The sequence below is a fragment of the Mustela lutreola genome, chromosome 2 (genome assembly GCF_030435805.1).
Source record: "Mustela lutreola isolate mMusLut2 chromosome 2, mMusLut2.pri, whole genome shotgun sequence".
Taxonomy (NCBI): Eukaryota; Metazoa; Chordata; class Mammalia; order Carnivora; family Mustelidae; genus Mustela; species Mustela lutreola.
In genome coordinates this window covers 168,987,894-169,007,586 of record NC_081291.1, presented here as the reverse complement: position 1 = coordinate 169,007,586, position 19,693 = coordinate 168,987,894, and the positions used below count along the sequence as shown (strand labels likewise).

At 36.3% G+C, this 19,693-nt stretch overlaps 1 protein-coding gene across 13 annotated transcripts in view; it reads left to right on the top strand.

The window, feature by feature from the left end:
- DZIP3 (DAZ interacting zinc finger protein 3) overlaps positions 1 to 16,408 on the top strand; it is a 109,012-nt gene extending 92,604 nt beyond the window's left edge. For all 13 annotated transcript variants that reach the window (XM_059164208.1, XM_059164211.1, XM_059164213.1 and 10 more), the window contains 8 exons: positions 1,225 to 1,312; positions 3,211 to 3,312; positions 7,702 to 7,827; positions 10,376 to 10,515; positions 12,013 to 12,133; positions 12,597 to 12,740; positions 12,829 to 12,930; positions 14,644 to 16,408. In XM_059164208.1, the coding sequence (XP_059020191.1) occupies positions 1,225 to 1,312; positions 3,211 to 3,312; positions 7,702 to 7,827; positions 10,376 to 10,515; positions 12,013 to 12,133; positions 12,597 to 12,740; positions 12,829 to 12,930; positions 14,644 to 14,754 (934 nt within the window). In that variant the 3' untranslated portion in view covers positions 14,755 to 16,408. The remainder of the gene's footprint in view (positions 1 to 1,224; positions 1,313 to 3,210; positions 3,313 to 7,701; positions 7,828 to 10,375; positions 10,516 to 12,012; positions 12,134 to 12,596; positions 12,741 to 12,828; positions 12,931 to 14,643) is intronic.
- Positions 16,409 to 19,693: the final 3,285 nt, after the last annotated feature.

The window sequence follows — 19,693 nt, the reverse complement described above, 5'->3', positions numbered from 1 at the left end:
AAATCCTTTTTACAATTAATTTCTCATCTAATGCTTGATTTTAACTACCTTTGGAGTGCGTAGAGGGAAAAAATCAGTATTAACACCTAAAATCATATGTTAAAGGAAATTTCTTGCTGTGTTATAATAAATGAATAATTTTCAAATATTGGGCAGGTTGCATGAGATTATCCTTAAATTTGTAATTTTATATCTTCATAGTGAATTAATTAAATTAGAATTTCTGGGACCAAGGCATCATTATTTTTTAATGATGATCATTGTAATGATCATCGTTATTCTTCAATTCTAAAGAATCAGAATCTCTGATGTTTAGCAAGATTCCCAGGATATACTGATGTGCATTCAGGTCCAGGAAGCACTGTTGTAAGTGATCAGTCTATCTTTGCTTGCTAGAGGGAGAAGGGGCACTCTATAAACTAAAACATTATCAAGCCTCTTTGTATAACATAATCTCAGTGATAACTTGTTCTGCTCTTTCAAAGCTGGTATGCTGGGTGATACTGGGATGGGGTTGTTACAGCAGAGCCTTTTGAAAGGCCTCATGAAATCTGTCTTTGGAGATAGCAGACCTTAACACCTCAGGCTGTTCCTACTTAAGTCATTTGGTGGGCATGTTTGGCAGAGCTGCTTGTGTTTGTGCAATTTAGGTACTGCATAGAGGCAGATCAATCTAATTGATCCTCCCAGAAGAGGTACTTCTTTCTGATTTGCCCTCCCATAAGGAATATATTTTTCTAATTTGCAGAGAGCTGATGGGCCAACCATAGCGCTGTGATGTTAGGGTTATGGTGAAGATAGTCCAAAACCTGCTTGCAGGAGGATTCAGCATCTTTGAGAATGCTCCTGCATTGGATGGCTAGGGCAGTTTCTCTGTTTGGCCTTCTCTGCCTTCGTAGTTCACTGGAGGGATTTCTGTGTAAAGGTTTTACATGTCCTAAAAAACAGTATTGCCAAGTTAGAAGAACACTTGATGTTCTGGAAGCAGAAGTTATATTTGTTCTTGAAAAAATAAATTTTATACGTTCCCAACCTTTGTTTTATTTTTAATAACAAACACTTCCACACAACTTTGTGCCCATTTGAGGTTATTGTTGGTGATGAAGGTAATTTTGTTGTTTTATATTATTTACATATATGCTAAAGAATATAATGGAAATTTGTGGAGACCTATGTGGTATATAAAAAGAAGAACTTTCTCTTGTGTCTCCTTTCCTACACCAGCAATCTGGAATCACTTCAATTAAAGGCTGCAGTAGAGAGTTGGAATGCCATCGTAACAGATGTTAGAAACAAGATTGCGTTCCTCAGGGTAAGTGGTGAAGTATCTCTGGAGTAAATTGACTGAATGTTGTAGGTGGTATAGACTTAAAACATCTAACATTAAAAACAATTACCTGAGAAATTTAGGGAAGATCATGTTTTTCTCAGTTACTTAAGTTTATGCCTTTTTAAGGTTTGAGATCGATTACTTCCATGTAGTTAGTTGTAGACAAAATCCTAGACCTAGTCTTTTCAGGTCTCTCAGGTCCTTCATACAGTAAATAATAAACTCAAAAATTGTGCTTTACACCTAATTTTCCTAGAATTCCAAAGCTAATGTAGCTCCAGTCAAAAATAAATGTTGAACTTTGTCTGAATAATTATGTGTTTATAAAATTAAAAGGAAGATCAAGCAGACCTATATTAGTTTTCAATCTTAAATTTTTATGTAACTATTTCATAACGCAAAATAACGAATTATTCATTATTGGTTTAATAGAATTAGGACTATGCTTAAGGTAATCTAAACACGTAACCCACTGATTATTTATTAATTTCTTCATTTGGCTTTAGGATATTTCTGTATTTATATCTTAAAGTAAATATATAGGGGCCCCCTGATGGCTCATTTGGTTAAGCATCTGCCTTTGCCTCAGGTCATGATCTCAGGGTCCTGGGATAGAGCCCCACATCAGCTCAGCTGGGAGCCTGATTTTCCCTCGCCCTCTTCCAAAGCTGCTGCTTCTCCTGCTCATGTGCATGCTGTCTCTTTCAAATCTCAAAAAAATAAATAATAAAATCTTTCCCCCAAAAAAGTATAAAATGTTCATTGTTTTATGATTTCACAACACTGCTAGCAAAATAATGAAATTTAATTGTGAGCTCTGCTTCAAAGCATTACCTTCTTACCTAGCTTTTCCACTGGTGGTCTTGACTATTTCTCTCCCAGCCTCTTTCGTATTCAGTCTTTAGTGATGCTTAACATTTATGTTGGGTTTATTCACAGTATGGCCTGCCCTGGTTCTCCATCCTTGTTTTATTTTAAGGACATATCTTCTGTGGAAAGTTTCTAAATGTTTTGTTTCTTAAGCATTACTTTTTCAGTCTCTGTGGGTTGTTTACAAAACAATACTGTAAAGTAAAATGGGGACAGTGCCAAAAATGTTGAAAGCATGTTGTTAAGCTTCAGTGATTGGGATCCTACTTTTGGCAAAATCCAAGAAAATAAAACAAAGATATATGTGGTACTTGAGAAAGCTAAAGGTATAACTTCAAAATAAACAAAATGTGGATATTTAGTGAGTATTTCCTGAAATTTCCCCTGCAGTGAACATTTGCAAATAGCTCAACTCCTCATTACACATACATTTTTCCTATAATTATCAGCTTATATGTTATTTACAGCTTCTTGAATCTTTAGATGCTATTCACTTTTTATGATTGGTTCCCATTTTGGGGCTGGAAATTATGGAGATATTGAGGAATTATTACAGGGTCTGTGAATTATGTCTCTTTATATCTTGCCAACCAACAGATACTTGGAAAGATACAACTGTTTACATTTGAGGATAGTGTGTTATAGAATTATTTTTATGTCAAAAACTGTTTTTATATTATTCCTGACTTAAGTTGAGAAAAAATATTATATGTTTTATTATTAAAAACAATACCAAATGTTCCCATATGCAGTTTCTTTGAAGTTGATTTTGCTCTACTGTTTACATTTGAGGATAGTGTGTTATAGAATTATTTTTATGTCAAAAACTGTTTTTATATTATTCCTGACTTAAGTTGAGAAAAACTATTATATGTTTTATTATTAAAAACAATACCAAATGTTCCCATATGCAGTTTCTTTAAAGTTGATTTTGCTCTAAAATATTGTTTGTCCTTTTTTTTTTTTAAATTTTTTATTTTTTATAAACATATATTTTTGTCTTCTTCTAGACACAGTACAATGAACAAATTAACAAGGTGAAGCAAGGGTTTGCCTTGAGTACTCTGCCTCCAATCCAACTTCCTCCACCACCACCTAGTCCTGAGATACTGGTAAGAAATATGACATTTTGAAAAATTGCCATCTTTATCTTGATGAAATGGTAAGGGCTGTAAATCAGTGAATATTCAGTATGTTTCATGTGTGGTCACAATAGAACAGGCACATGTTGTGCATATTGTTTGTAATTACATCCATTCTTGCTATATTATCTCCAGACGCTATAACTAGTTGGCTGGCTTCGCTGAGGCCAGTGCCTAGATGTATCACTGGATTTTCGTGATGCCTTTGGTATGTAAAGAGGTAATGTATCCTCATTTCATCCTGTCAGTCTCACCTGCAGTGTGGGAGAAAACTGGCAAATGTGCAGAATTCCCAATGCACTCAGGTTACCCGAGTGACTAAAAGTCTTGCCGTTGTACCCTAGACAACTAGACTTTACCCTTCTACTTCTATTTTTGACATTCTTTTCCTTAACTTTTATCTTCTATTTTAACTTTTAACAGCTTCCATTGATGCCCCTCTCCTGCTTATTACAGTGAGCCTCAATGAGATATTTCTCTGTTACACTATTTATGTTATCCTTCTGGGAAACCTAGTGCCCTAATCCAGTAAATTCAGACAGCTTTCCAAAAGAACTTTTAGGACAGAACCATCAGGTGATGATTTTTAAAGGTTTTTTGTTTGTTTGTTTTTTAAAGATTTTATTTATTTATTTGACAGAGATCACAAGTAGGCAGAGAGGCAGGCAGAGAGAGTGAGAGGGATGCAGGCTCCCTGCCGAGCAGAGAGCCTGATGCAGGACTTGATCCCAGGACCCTGAGATCATGACCTGAGCTGAAGGCAGCGGCTCAACCCACTGAGCCACCCAGGCACCCCAGGTGATGATTTTTATTATTAGAACGGATCTGAGAATAGGAAAAGGAGAAAGGTATGAGCTATTTAGCAGCAGATCACTTTTTGCCATCAGTACTCTTGCTTTTAGTAGAATTTTGAAAATGTTATTTCTGTAAATAGTTGAGTGTATCAGAGAACTTAAGAATTATGTGAATTGTGGGGAGTTACACTATGTTTCAAAAGCAGAATCCAAAACTAAAAGCATTATATGGTATATACCATGGTCTTTAGAATGCAGTATTGCCTATTATATTTTTGGTCAGTTCAGTTTTTATAGGAGCATGATATTACAGACATAATTATTCCAAGCTTGGAACTTTATCATACCCAACTACCCTGATAAGGAATGTATTATGTCAATAACAGAGAAGTTTAAAGGGTCCCAGTAGTCCTAAAGGAAGTAACACATACTCTGGTATGATTTTTAGAAACCCTGTGTCTTCAGCCCATGTTCAAACGACTGTCTGTATGTTGTAGTTAAATCTCCCATGACTCTAAATGTAAAATAGCTTTGGAGACTCAGAAGCCAGACACAGAGATGTTTTTTGGAGCTTCTTAAAACCAGATCAGCACAACCTGTCTGATACCAGTGATAACTCCATAGTTGACATAGGTGGTTAAACCTTGACCTCTGGATCCTCATCACTTTGGAGGCTTTCTTAAGTATGGTGGGGCTTACAAGGGTTTAGTAAAGGGCAAAATGCTCTGGCAATTAGGCTCTGTGCATCCTTCTGCTAACATCTGAGAGGTACATGTGTATCTTTCCTGCTTCCTAACCAGAGTCACTGCTGTGCTTGATCAAAGCTAACAATTGTGTTAACAGTAACCATTGAACATTAGTGAAATAGTTTGAGAACACTAATGCTAGAAATATAACAATGATATTCACCATAAATTGAGGTGGTTGTTACAATGGAAACAAATTAGAGATCTGGGTTTTAAGTCCTGAATCTGTGAATAACTTGTTCGTCTTTAGAAAATCAACTCTTCTGGACTTTTGTTTTCCCTTGTATAAACTAGGAAATTATACTGTACTAAAGTCCATCTATGGGTGCTGTATTTAATGCTGATCACTAGATTCTACTCCTGGAACAAATATCACACTATGTTCACTAACTAGAATTTAAATAAAAACTTGAAACATACTTAAAGAAAGAAAGAAAATCCATTCATCTCTGAGATCCTAGTATTCTAAGGAATAGTTGCCAGGCTTTAAATGTAGTCTAATCTCAGAAGTCTGAAATAATGGGTACTCTTCCCAGTTTAAATCAGTATTTTTTTTAAATGTTACTGTGTACAATTTTTTTATTAAATTTTTTTATTTTTTTATAAGCATATAATGTATTTTTATCCCCAGGGGTACAGGTCTGTGAATCGCCATGTTTACACACTTCACAGCATAACCCAGTATTTTTATGTGTCCTACTATATCTTGAGTTTTGTACCCCAGCTGTCTAATCCTCAAAGAAATGTTAGGAAATAGTTTTCTGCAAAGAGAGTAGGAATACTGACTTACACCCATCATCCGTTCATTCTTTTAAAATTTTACATTCTGAATTTTACATACTGAAATATACATTTTACCTACTGAAATTTACATAGTTTTACATAGTGAAATTTTATATACTGAAATATACATAAAAATAGAATAGTATAATAAATCTCTGTGAACCAAGAGAGCCAGCTTCAGTATTATCAATATTTTACTAAAATTGTTTCATGTCATACTCTTCTTCCTATTGGAATATTTTAAAGTATATATCATATAATCTCATTCATATATAAATCAGTATATATTCCTAAAGGATGAAGACTTATTATTGGATAGAATTATTATACCAGTGTTTTACTTAAGAAAATTAAAAATTTTAATATCTAATACCCAGTTAAAATTTATATTTTCCAATTGTCAGAAAAATGTCCTTCTTACCGAGTTTGCAGTATTTGCAGTTTGGTTATAATTACTTTTTTGTTGATGTTGTTAAAGATTTTATTAATTTATTTGACAGAGAGAGACAGAGATCACAAGTAGGCAGAGAGGCAGGCAGAGAGAAGAGGAAGCAGGCTCCCTGCTCAGCAGGGAGCCCGATGCAGGGCTAGATCCCAGGACCCTGAGATCATGACCTGAGCTGAAGGCAGAGACTTAACCCACTGAGCCACCCAGGCACCTCCAATTACTCTTTCAGAAATTTAATTTTAAAAACAATCCACATTAGGTTTATACTTTGTATTTGGTTGATTGTTCTTTAAATCTGTAACAGCTACCTGACTCCCTTCTCCTTTATGTTATTTGTTTAAAAGAGTTATTTATCTGGTTCAGTTTCCCACATTGTTGATTGTAACCTTTTGATAATCATTGTATATCTTCTACTGTTTCTTAAAACTGTTCATTAGATCTGGAGGGTTGCTTAGAATCGGGTTCAGTATTTTTAGCAAGATAACTTTATAGACAGTGATGTATACAATGTCTTTTTTTTGTAATGTTAAATAAGGAATGTGGACCTCATGTATCCATTTTAATGTTCCCCACTAACCTTTCAGCTACTGGTTTTAGTATCATTACTTAAAAGGGTTGTGCTGATGTTCTTTTTTTTTTCTTTTAAGATTTTATTTATTTGGTTGTCAGAGAGGGAGGGAGATCACAATTAGGCAGAGCTGCAGGTGGAGGCAGAGAGAGAAGCAGACTCCCCGCTGAGCAGGGAGCCCGATGTGGGACTCCATCCCAGGACCCTGGGATCATGACCTGAGCCGAAGGCAGCAGCTTAACCAACTGAGCCAACCAGGCGTCCCTGTTCATGTTTTTTTTTTTTTTTTTATCTGTTCAAAAAATAGTTGAACTTCTGCTTTATGCTAGTGCTAAATCTGGCACATGGTAGAAACTTAATCTGTTCCCTTCTGTAGCCTAGTCAGTAAGGTATCCATCCCATTGGTAGATGCTAAGAAGGGCTAGCTTTCCACCAGCCTCTAGGAGATGCAGTAACATGTGTCTACAAGTCACTGTAGGAGGGTTTATGCCCCAGGCCCACTCACTTCAGCTTTCTCCTCTCATTGGAGCTAAACAAAATCAAAACTCCATCAGGTAGTACAAGTTCCCTCCAATACATAATCAGGAAAAGTAATGTTTTCTAAAGGCCACTTTGGTTCTTTTATTCATCAACACGGCCAGTACTCAATGAGGTGTGCCTTTGCATTACCCTATATTATTATAGTTGGAAGGGAACCTTAAAGAAATCACCTAACTTAACCCTCTGTTTTATAGATTAGTAACCTGGCATCATCCATGGTTACCCAGCTAGGGGGAAAGAAGGTGAGACTGGAACTCACTTCTCTTCTCTGTGGCCTTTAGTATATTTGACAGTCCTTTGCTTTTCCAAATATTCATACATTTAATTGTTATGACAACACCATTTCTACTGCTAGGGTTTTGTATCTAGATTTCAAATTGAGTTTTTTCCCCTCAACAGCCATTGTTCTGAGTTTAGATTTTTGCCTACATAAGTCTATAAGTGTGTGAAGTTTTTGTTTTTTTAACCTTTCTATTTTAGATGCAGCAGTTCTTGGGAAGACCCCTGGTGAAAGAATCTTTCTTTAGACCCATACTCACTGTTCCTCAGATGCCTGCTGTTTGCCCTGGAGTCATCTCTGCGCATGGCCAGCCTAGAGCCCCTCTGGTACAGACTTCCTTTTGGTTTTTTATCTTCATAGTAGACTTCCTGACTGAATGTCTTCTATTTATTTGATTAGTGGTGATGGTGTTGATAATAGTGGAGGGAGGAAAACTGAATGATAATTGAATGAATAGTTTCATTTAAGGCACTGTGCTGGGAACATTACATACATCATTTCATTAACTGATAATCCATTTTGGGATATAAGATACATACATTTTTATAGTAGACAATCCTTACAGGATTTTATGATTTTGCTTCTATAATAGGCAACAATACAAGATAAATGACATTTTTTAATAGATCACTTATATTTAGCATGTTTGATGGGTAGATTAAAAAGCAAAGAAAATTATGCCATAAATCTAAAGAAAAATTTATTTACACAAACATAGACACACATAGGTATAATAGGACAGTGTTTCAACTTTATCTATAAAAACAATATAAATAGCATCATCTTGGAATAAATTACACTATAAAATTATGAATCTTCCTAGCTACAACTAGGCATATAAACCTTATCCAAAATTGAAGAGGTAATAGAGAAATTTTAAATGACCAGGATTATTAGTTGTAATCTTGGCAAAGGTGGTCAACATTTATTTAAAAAAAAAAATCTTCTCCTCGAAGACTAATGTTAAATATAATTAATGAAAAATTCTCTAACTTGACTTTTCCATAATACATTCTCACCAGTTTTTTTGTACCTATAAACACTCTCCCTTTGAAATATAGTCAGATGGACTCATTTTTGTAGAGGCTGCCTCTGCAAACAAATATGTGTATAGGCCTTACCATGTTAACTGATAACCACATCTTCTTATCCCCATGATCTCACAGTGTTGCTCATGTGGTTTACACCTGCACTATTAAATAAGGAGCTACATATATAAAACTTTATTGAAAACTTTAAAGTCTCTCAGCCTCCTAGTACTACTTTCTGATTCCTTGGGAAAAGCTTGATACTGAGGCAAACCGAGATTTCTGGGCAGTGTTCTCCTCTGACTTAGTAGACTTTGTATGAGTTATTTCAGTAGCTATTAGTCATAGCTAATTTTTCATGAGTAATCTTATATTTGAAAATAACCTGTAGAATGTTAGGTAAAAGTTGTCATGTTTATAATTATCCTAGTAATCGGGTGAAAATATTCACTTGGCTGATATTAATTAGAATCTCAAAACTTCTAAGAAGAAACTGCCCTAAGATATGTCAAAACTTTGATGGTTTCTTGGATTGGAAATGTCACTACAACTTCCACACCACTTTTGTCTGTAACATTCATGAGACATTGGGCAGACATTCTAGTAGTAGTCTCATCTTTATTCCTTTGAAAATTGAAACTTAGCATTAACTACTTTCATATTTAGAAAAATTATAAAAATGCAGGGGCGCCTGGGTGGCTCAGTGGGTTAAAGCCTCAGCCTTCAGCTCAGGTCATGATCTCAGGGTCCTGGGATCGAGCCCCATAGTGGGCTCTCTGCTCAGCAGGGAGCCTGCTTTCCCCACTCTCTGCCTGTCTCTCTGTCTACTTGTGATCTCTGTTAAATAAATAAATAAAATCTTAAAAAAAAAAAGCAAATAACATAGAAATATATCAAGTAGAAAGTAAAATTACCCTGCAACTGAATCCTAGGAAATAATCACTGTTTACAGATTGTTTATAACTTGAGACCTTTTTCTATGCACATATATTCAGGTTAAGTCTCTGCCTCCGGCTTCAGATCATGATCTCAGGGTCTTGGGATCAAGCCCCTCAACAGGCTCTCTGCTCAGCAGGGAGCCTGCTTCCTCCTCTCTCTCTCTGCCTGGACTCTCTGCCTGCCTCTCTGCCTGCTTGTGATCTCTCTCTGTGTCAAATAAATAAGTAAATAAAATCTTTTCTAAAAATTTAATATAAAAATGAGTCAGACCACAAATATTATACCACAGACTTTTTAAAATGAAACATTTCATGGACATCTCATACTCCAATATATAGATCTGTTCTTAAGGATTGATTGGTGATGCTATAATTCCCCTATTGGCAGACTAAGTTATATCTAGTTTCTTAAAATAACAGCAATAAACACTTCCTCTTTTTTTTTTCCATTTTATTTCTTTTCAGTGTTCCAAAATTCATTGTTTATGCACCACACCAGTACTCCATGCAATAACCCACTACCAGGCTCACCCAGCCCCCACCCACCTTCCCTCCAAAACCCTCAGTTTGTTTCTGAGTCCACAGTCTCTCATGGTTTGTCTCCCCCTCCAATTTCCTCCAACTTACTTCTCCTCTGCATCTCCCAATGTCCTCTGTGTTATTCCTTATGCTCTGTATTTCTATACATTTGCAATTACTGAAACTCACATATCCCCTTTTTACAAATAAAGTAATTATAAAAAATAAGAAATATTATTGTGCTAGTTAATAAAACTCCAAAAGGGGAATGTGTAGGTCAGTATTCCTCTTCATTCTACCCATTTTCTGAAGTATGGAAATACTGTGTTGTCATGGAATGTTACTTCCTAATAACTGAAGATGATGTGTTATAACTGTGCTCCTTACAGGTGACTGGTATAGCCTGGACTCTGCCGGCACCTGTAGGAGAGACTGTGTCTCCCAGTGCAGGTCTGGGAAGTGATCCCCCCATGATGAATTGGGAGAGGATTACAGACAGGCTGAAAACTGCTTTTCCACAACAAACCAGGTATCTTAATTTTTATTTATTTGTGAGTACAGATCATACTTTATAGTTTCCATAACTGTAATTAGGACAGTGAAACAAATACAAACACACAAATATATTATCTTAATATGGCCTTGGTAAGGAAAATGAAATTTAAACGAATAGTGTTCAATATAAATGCCAAACCTCTTCACTAAATTTATTAGTCTCAAGTTATGAGAGAATAGGTTTTTAAATTTAGGTTTGCTCCTATATTAAAAGTGCAACAAGTCATAAACCTATCCAATTTTAATGCCACCAGCTGCAATAATTATCTTAGTAACTTCTTTCCAAAGTGAATTTTAAATTGATTATATGCTCTACAAGCCCAAACATCAGACTTTACCCTTCTATTTCCTTAATGTTATTAAGGGCTCTTAGGTTTTGTTAGCGAACAGAGTTAAATGCAAGAAACAATGATTTTACTGTGCTTTTCACAGTGCTGATTTTAGCAGAAAGATATTTAATGTTTCTTCTCCAGAAATGAAGTTTTTTTATCTTTACTTTTGTATTCAAGGAAATCTAGTTTTTAACCAATATTTTCACATAAAGCCTAATACTTTTATTTAATGGACATATTGTTTTGCTTCAGGATTAGATTATGGTTTTATAAATATAGTGAATAGCTAATGAAAATAGAAAAGTAATACAGTTGTTATATATATGTATGAAATGAATAGTAAATCAAAGGTAGTTTTACAAGGCTGATGACCTGACACTTCATTTGGGAAAGAAACTATTTCATTCTGCTCTCTACCAAAAAACACATTCAGAGGCTTTGGGTCAAGGGACTGTGAGAACTGAAAGAGAAGAAAAAGAACATATTGATTGGGCGCCTGGGTGGCTCAGTGGGTTAAGCTGCTGCCTTCGGCTCAGGTCATGATCTCAGGGTCCTGGGATCGAGTCCCGCATCGGGCTCTCTGCTCAGCAGGGAGCCTGCTTCCCTCTCTCTCTCTGCCTGCCTCTCTGCCTACTTGTGATCTCTGTCAAATAAATAAATAAAATCTTAAAAAAAAAAACATATTGATTAATTGTATGATAAAGAAACCTAGAAATATTTTAATGTGTCTTTTAGCTTTTCTGTTGTGTAATCTTTGTTTTATTTGAGTTTTACAAAAGTACAATTATTAACATAGAAAAGAGATAGACCTATAGTGACATAGTTAAAAAGGAGTATTTTAGTCCTAATTAAAAGCAGAGACACAATAAAAGAGCTCATTACATAAGTAAGTAGGTAACAAACTCGGTTTTCATACAAGCTTTCAAAAACAGTTAAACTTTTTTTTTGGAAAGAATATTAAACTTTAGGATTTTTGTTTTGGTATAATATAAATGTAGATAGATGTTAGCTCAGCTCTAAAGGGCCACATCTATATGCTGCTACATATCGTAGAATGGGATTTTGTGCTTTGTGTAGAGGGCACACCTTCAAGGCAGTAGGAAAAAAATCATCACTGCTCTTTCCTTGATCTCTCCTAGAAAGGAGCTCACAGATTTCTTACGGAAATTGAAGGATATTCATGGGAAGTCCTTATCTGGACTGACATTTGATGAAATTGTGTACAAGATTTCCCAATTTATTGATCCCAAGAGAGCACAGGTAAAAACAAAAAACCTATACTTCCCTGCCCTTCTGGGTAGTAGTGAGTGGTCTTAATTATGTTTATAACATGTCTGTAAATCAATAACCTGTAATTATATTAAATTGTCTATTAACAGTTCAACTTCAACTTAACAAATGGCATAGGAAGTATTTTTGAAATACTACCTGATCATTCTGTTAAAACTGACCCTCTTGAAATTTCTTCCAGGTTGCTTTCACTCTAAAGGAAGACCTCTTTTCTAATTTTAAAGAGTACATAATTTTTTTTTTCTTTACCTGGCTTTGAGTATACAAGTAATATTGCTAATGTTTTGTTTTCAAGATTTCTTGTGGATTTAATTGACTTTATACCCTTTTGCTAATTCTCACTGTATCCCTGTAACCCATTTTCTGTGACATTCTATTAATTATCCCTGTTTTAAAACACTTCTGAAAAAAAGTGTAATGTTATTGTTTTCAGAATCAAGGAAAGTCTGTGCCGAATGGTAACTGTGTTTCCCCCAGTCACACACCTCCACAGTCTAATACTGCCCAGACCCCAAAACCAGCCTGGAGGCCCCTCAGTTCACAAGGGCCTGCCTCATGGGAAGGAGCCAATAATTTGGTGAGATTGAGACTGTTGATTCTAAGTACATTTAAATTTGAGGGGGAAAAAAACGAGCTAAGTTGAACCTTATGTGTATTTTCTCTAGGATGATGAGGAGGAAGAAGAGGAGCCTTGTGTGATCTGTCATGAGAATCTCTCTCCAGAAAACCTCTCTGTTTTGCCTTGTGCTCACAAATTCCATTCTCAGGTAACTCTTTAAACTTGTCTTTTTTTATTTTCTTACTTTTAAATTTTACTGATTTTTTTCATTTAAAAAATTAAGTATCATTTCAATGCCAGTTTAATATAGAGAAGTATATGAAATAGTAGAAAAATGACCTGTACAACTATCCTGAAACCTCAAAATTCAAAGTAAGGTTAATATAGTTAGACAATTGAAAATTCAAACAGTACTAATAGATAAGTAATGAAAGTCTAGCTTTTTTCTTCCTTTTTTAAAGAAATCTACCTTTTTAAATATCTTGCTGTTAAATCAGTTAAGCAAGATTCATGCTGCCTTACTTGAAATCATATGCATGTATCATCAGATATTGCTGTAGCATGAGTTCCACAGACTATAACTTGGGGCATTGGAGTACCACACAGAAATATTTAGACCTGTTTTTACCATTCCTAGCCCCAGTTTGTACTGTGTTTTCTCAGATCTCCATACACCTTACAGGAAAAGAGGAGACAATGATGAGATTGAAATAGTACGGAGTAATTCCCTTGACTAGAAATGGAAGGAATGTTAATTGACAGAGCAATTCAGTGGCAGTTTAGCAACAGTGTCACTTCATCCTGATTTGCTATAAATAATGGATAGTGTCCTTTGTCTCCATGTACTGATGGCACCCTACCATTACAAAGCATAAAATTTGCCTTAACTGGCTGTCTGGGCTCTTGTATTTGCTCTTTAGATGCTCAGGTTTCAGTTTTGATGTTAGAAAAACAGGAGACTGGCATATCTTTTGTTGATTCTTGGCATTTTTAAGTCCTGGTGTTGTTGCTGTGCAAATGGTATTGATACACAATTTATGATCCAAGTCTTCTGGTGCAAAGATGTAATTTGACCCAGGAAAAGATAATCTTACATAAGAAAGTCTCACGAAATGAATAGTGGCCAGCTCATTCAAACTATATCTGTAAAATGCAATTTCAAAGATATGTGATACCTACTACAGAATTATATTTTCTATCTATTCTGATATGAAGAAATAGACACAGAACGGCTAATCCTAAAATATCAAGAAAGATACTTAGTCATTTGAAGTTGGTTCATGAAACTTACAATTTTTGCCATTGCCCATAGAATAGAAAGCAGCTAACCGATTCAGGTTACCTTTTAGGGTTACAGTTAGCGGCCCTAATATATAGACCTATTCTCAATCCTCTCTCATCTTATCTCGCTCTCATTATTTATACAGGTAAAATGGATTTGTTTTGGGAGAGTTAGTATTCAAGCAAATGACATAACAGCTCATAGCCCAAGAGTACTATCATTGTCATCAAAGAGCCATCTGAAAAGTATATCTATTATCTGGGGATTTTAACTTCAAAACACCATAGGCACTTAATACAGGGCATTGGTGACTTTTGTATGTTATTTTTTTCTAGATTATACATGAGAACAATATATAATAAAGTAGAAGAAAAATATGTAGCAGACTTCCTAGCCTTCTTGTTAGGAAGAATTGCTAAGTCATCCTGAAAATTAGGGCTGGGGAAAGGATCCTAATCCAATGAACTTGCTGAAAGGTGTTGTGCTGTTACCAGCTATATTACTCAGTGAATCACAGAGAAGGTGCCATTACTGAGTAGTTGGCTTGGCAATTTACTAGAAAGTAACTGATTATATACGTAAAAGTTGCCTCTTCTAGGCTAAATCAGAGAGACTGACATGAATATTTTTGCTCCTTAGTGCATTAGACCTTGGCTGATGCAACAGGGGACATGCCCAACCTGCAGGCTCCATGTTTTGTTACCAGAAGAATTTCTGGGTCACCCCAGCCGGCACTTGCCAAAGATCTGATCCAAGGGGATGATTATGCAAAGGAAGTTCAGTTATCAGATTCCAGAATTTAGTTTTGCCTTTTATTATGAGCTGACAGTGTGAGTGGTGTGAAGCAGTGTGCGCTTTGTACAAAAAGAAGCTAGTTAATCTCATCAGAGCTACAGCCAAAGAGGACAGGACCCATTTTCAGGACTTAGAGCTGAACTGAAAGGGATAAAACTTTAAAAGTTACATTACGTTTGCCCTTATATTAGTAAGCATTTTCTTCCAATGTAAACATCATTGTTAGCACGTACCTTATGATGTTTTTGTCTTTTTCCTTCTTATTCCACGTATCCTTTATTGTCTCACAATATATGCTACATCTTAATTTCCTGAAGTCAATTTAAGAGGAAAAGTAGAATAGCAAACAGGAACATTGCAGATTTTATTTTTTCTTTTAACTTTTTAAACTGCTTACAAAGTACACAACTGAATTATTTAAACTTCATCCCTATCTTCCCTTCTAAATACGGCCTCTAAATATGTGCCCATGAAGAGATTATGAGCTACCTGAGGGTGTGGACCATACAGTGGTGTGTTGGAGCTTAGCTAATAATAGTTTGTGAAAAATGACTGTTGAAGTTTCAAGAATTTTGTGAGCCAGTGATCAAATTGTTCATAGCTTGAAATCTGCATAGTAGCAGTATTTACACCATAGAAATTTGTAAATGTTATAAGTCAGGGTTTCTTTTTCCAAGAACTTGCTGTTAAACATTTGCCAGTACGCCACTGGGACCGTGTCTGATCCTCCTATGTGTTCTCAATGCCTTGCACAGTACGTGTAGCATAAATATTCCCAGAATCAAATCAGGAAATTGAAATGAGTTAATATATAAATTAAGTCACTTGCTCTGTTGAATAATTGAGATATTATGTTCATTTGTGAACATTGTCATTGGATCTTATACTTGAAGAATTTTTTTTCTGCCTTAAAAGTTTCTTAATTTCACTTTGTCATGCTGCAGGGTATGGGGTACTATTTGTATGTATATGCTTCTTATGACAAAGTTAACATTTACTGGGCTAAGCTGCTATCTAAAGCTTGTCAGTAGGAACTTATTTAGAGGTCAAAAACCCATTTTGAAAATAGTATTGTGTAAATGCTGTAAGTGTTGTACATGTCTCTAAAAAAATCTAAATTCAGTTACCATGTAAGATGTTATTTGGTTCACATATGTTTCCATAAACTAATGAAAATGATACTGTGAATAAGTGTTTTGACTCTATTTTATCTGTATATTTAAGTGTGAATGTATCTTGAGGTTACTTTAAATCTCTATTTAAAACTGCTATTTCTGTAATTGTATGCTAAATGTTTTCTTCTGTAATGACAATAGACTGGAAAATGTGGAGGAAAATATCCAAAACAAAACAAAACAAAAAGGAAGGCAATCTTCTAGACACTTAAAATGCCATGAATGTCTCAGAATTGAAAAATTAAGAAACTGTAAGGCCTTCAGTAATTATCTTGTCTAACATCTTGAGGTCATGATCTTACAGCAAACTATCTTATAAAACAATTGTTTCTTAGTTTGTTTACATCAATGATTTCACTTCCACATGGGAAAGATTTTATCTGTATATAAGCTTAAATGTATCCTGAAACTATTTTAAATCTGTTTAAAACATCTATATTTGTTTGTGTTTTTTTTGCTTTTTTTCCTGTTATGACAAAGAGTAGGAAAATACCCAAGATGACAGTCATGGAGACTTGTAGAATCATAGAATGTCAGAACTTATGGGGTCTTTAATGATCCACTAGACTGTCCCTCATAAGTACATCATGCCTAAGATCACATAGTCAATTAGTGGCTGGGCCAGTCCTAATTCTTTAAGGTCCTGGCACTTGATCACATGCTTTCTACACAAAATCAGGCTGTAAGGTTTTATCGGTAGTGATCTTGCTGTTCTTGGCCCTAAGGACAGGGCCTGAGGACTCAACACAGTAGCTGATATGTAGTGAGAAGGTAGTAGGATTGTACTTTTGAAAGTGATGTCCAATTCTGCAGCTACTAAAGATAATGGGATTGTTTTATTTCTTATAGATGTGCAAACAATACTCACTGTCAATCCTGTGGCTGCTGACAAATCTAGAACCCCATCCTTCCCAGAAATGCAGCGAGGCAATATTTATACCAAAAACAATCTATAAACATCTAGTGATATTATTGCAGATATTGTAAAAGGATATATCTTGTAATGTTTTCCCTCAAATTTATTTTGTCCATATATATGTATAATACTTTCCAGCTATTATGAGATTATTTCAAATGTGTTTGTTACCTCATTTGATCCACTGACAATTCTAAAGTGCATGTTTAGTGGATGTTCCTTAAAGGATGATAAAACTAAGGCCCAAGTAAGAAAAAGGTTATAACCACAGAGTGGCATTTTGGGATTTTAATGCAGATGTTCTGTCCCTTAGCTAGTATTCTCTTCTAGTAGCTAGGAGCCATATCTGTCGGTGCCCGAGCGGCTTGTAGCGCATGCGCGGTGATGCTTCTGGGCTCCACCGTGCCGGCTCGGTGCCTGGGCCACTGCTGCCTCAAACCGTAGCTGCCTCAGGGTGGGGATGGTGCGGAGCTGCTCCGGCTGGGCCCGCGGGGGGGAGGGGGGGGCCCGGGCGCCGCACGACTTTTTCGGTGCCGGAAAGTAAACACGCCGTTAAGATGGCGGCTGGATGCGAGCCAGTAGGCGGAACTTAGGATTTTGTATCTATGTGGCTGCGAGTGATTGGTTGTGCAACCTTGGTATATATAGACATGCACGGGGGGGGGGGAGAATCCCAACAGCTACGCAGAAATAAAGCTTGCTTCGCTGAGGTCTCCTGGTCGTTCTTGCTGGTGAGAGCGACACATATCTCCATTTTGGATTGACTTTCTGCAAACAAGAAAAGTAGTTTTTTTCTTCTTGTAAATACTTGTCAAAATAAAATGAAACAGGTTCTTTTTTTTTTTTTTAAAGATTTTATTTATTTATTTATTTGATAGACAGAGATCACAAGTAGGCAGAGAGAGAGAGAGGAAGGGAAGCAGGATCCCCGCTGAGCAGAGAACCTGATGTGGGGTTCAATCCCAGGACCCTAAGATCATGACCTGAGCTGAAGGCAGAGGCTTTAACCCACTGAGCCACCCAGGTACCCCAAAAATGAAACAGTTTCTAAACCTACTAATATTTTTGGAGTAGGAACATGGTATTGAGTATATAAAAAATATATACTGACTTTTCCTTCAGATTCTTGGTTTGTTTGGGGTGGTTCCAATTAATGCCTATTGTTTTGACATAATAGTGCCCCCTCTCACAGCAGTGCCCCAGTCTTGATGATGAATTATATCTTACAGTTAATTCAGGGAAGATGAGCTTAATATTTTTACCAGATTCAAATTTAGTAAGAATTCTCTACATTTATAAAAGTTTCCTGAGATGCCTTATCAATCATATGGCCTCTTGGGTAAGACTTCTAGAACTACAGTAGCTAAGGAATATGATGTATAGCCAGATGAAAATAACAAATAGTTAATAATGGTAGGCAGGTTTTCAGTTAATGGACTCCTGTTAAGTATGGATCTTGGACCACATCACATTTACCTGCTCTGTTTATAAACAATACATATTCCAAGAAGCTGTTTGGGTATCTACATTTGGAATGAGCATGCCAGGTATCCTGAAGCATGCTAAAATTTGAAAACTGTTGGTGTAGAAGAAAGTGGCTTTCTCGGGCAGATCTATGTTTGAATTGTTGAACCCCCATCTTTGGAATGTTGTGAAATCATGAACTACTTTTACCAATCAAAACTTTTGTAAAATGGGGCAAAAGACTACTTGCCTGACAGAGTTAGTGTTCTTAAATGAACGTTTATTAGTCTTCATTTCCACAGTAGCAAACCTTCCATTAGCCATTCAACATGTTGGAATTCACTTCTTGATAAAATCCTAAAAGTTCTTTTATCTTCAACTACTCTTATTAAAATTAATGGAGGAGAAAAAATTCAGGGAAGATGGTAGAGTAGGAGGAGCCTGAGCTCACCTCATCCCACAGACCGCTAAGATAGCAGCTGTACCTATGCAACTACCCCTGAATATGACTTGATGACTGGCAGAACAGACCTTTCATAGTCAATTGTAAAGAGGCCACATGAAAAAGGGTAGATGGGAGGAGTGGGAAAATGGTTGGGAACCAAAAACCCCTGTGAACTAACCACAAATGGGAGGGACACCACAAGCATGGAGAAGAAAAAAGAATCAGAGTTCACGCCATGCACCCCTGGAACAGGGGACCCACATTGGGAAGGCAAGTGCCCATAACCTATGGTCTTAAAAACCAGTTGGGTTTAACTCCAGGAGCTTTTAAAATCAGCAGGGCTTAGCATACTTTTAAAATTAGCCACCTTAAGTCTCGGAGAGCAGAGGTGCAAGGAAACTGATTCTCTGCCCATAAAGAACTAGCTTAATAACTCACCCAAGACAGCAGAAAAGCTGCATTTGAAAAGAGCCTTGGGTATACGTAAAGGAGATTAAATTACTAATTTCAGAATGTGCACTGGAAGGACAGGGATCCTCATGGGATTTTGCCAGGGAAAAACAACAACAACAATGACAACAACAACAAAAAAAACCTGGCAGGCACCTTTCTCTTCTCCAGCCAGGAAATTCACACTTGTGTGAGCCAGTGTTAACACTTTCCACCTCTCTTCACCACACTGCCCACCCTGCCATCGGGTTTCCCTGTAGATTCACCTCATCTAATCCACCTGCCTCAGTAGGCATCTCACACCCTGTAATCCCCACTGACCAGGATCAGCAATACTCCAAAGTGACTCCTGCCTTGAGGAGTTGGGGAGATAACCCCACACACCAGTGTGCCCAGTTTCACCAACTGATCCTCTTAGCTGGCTGCACAGGAAGCAAACTCACC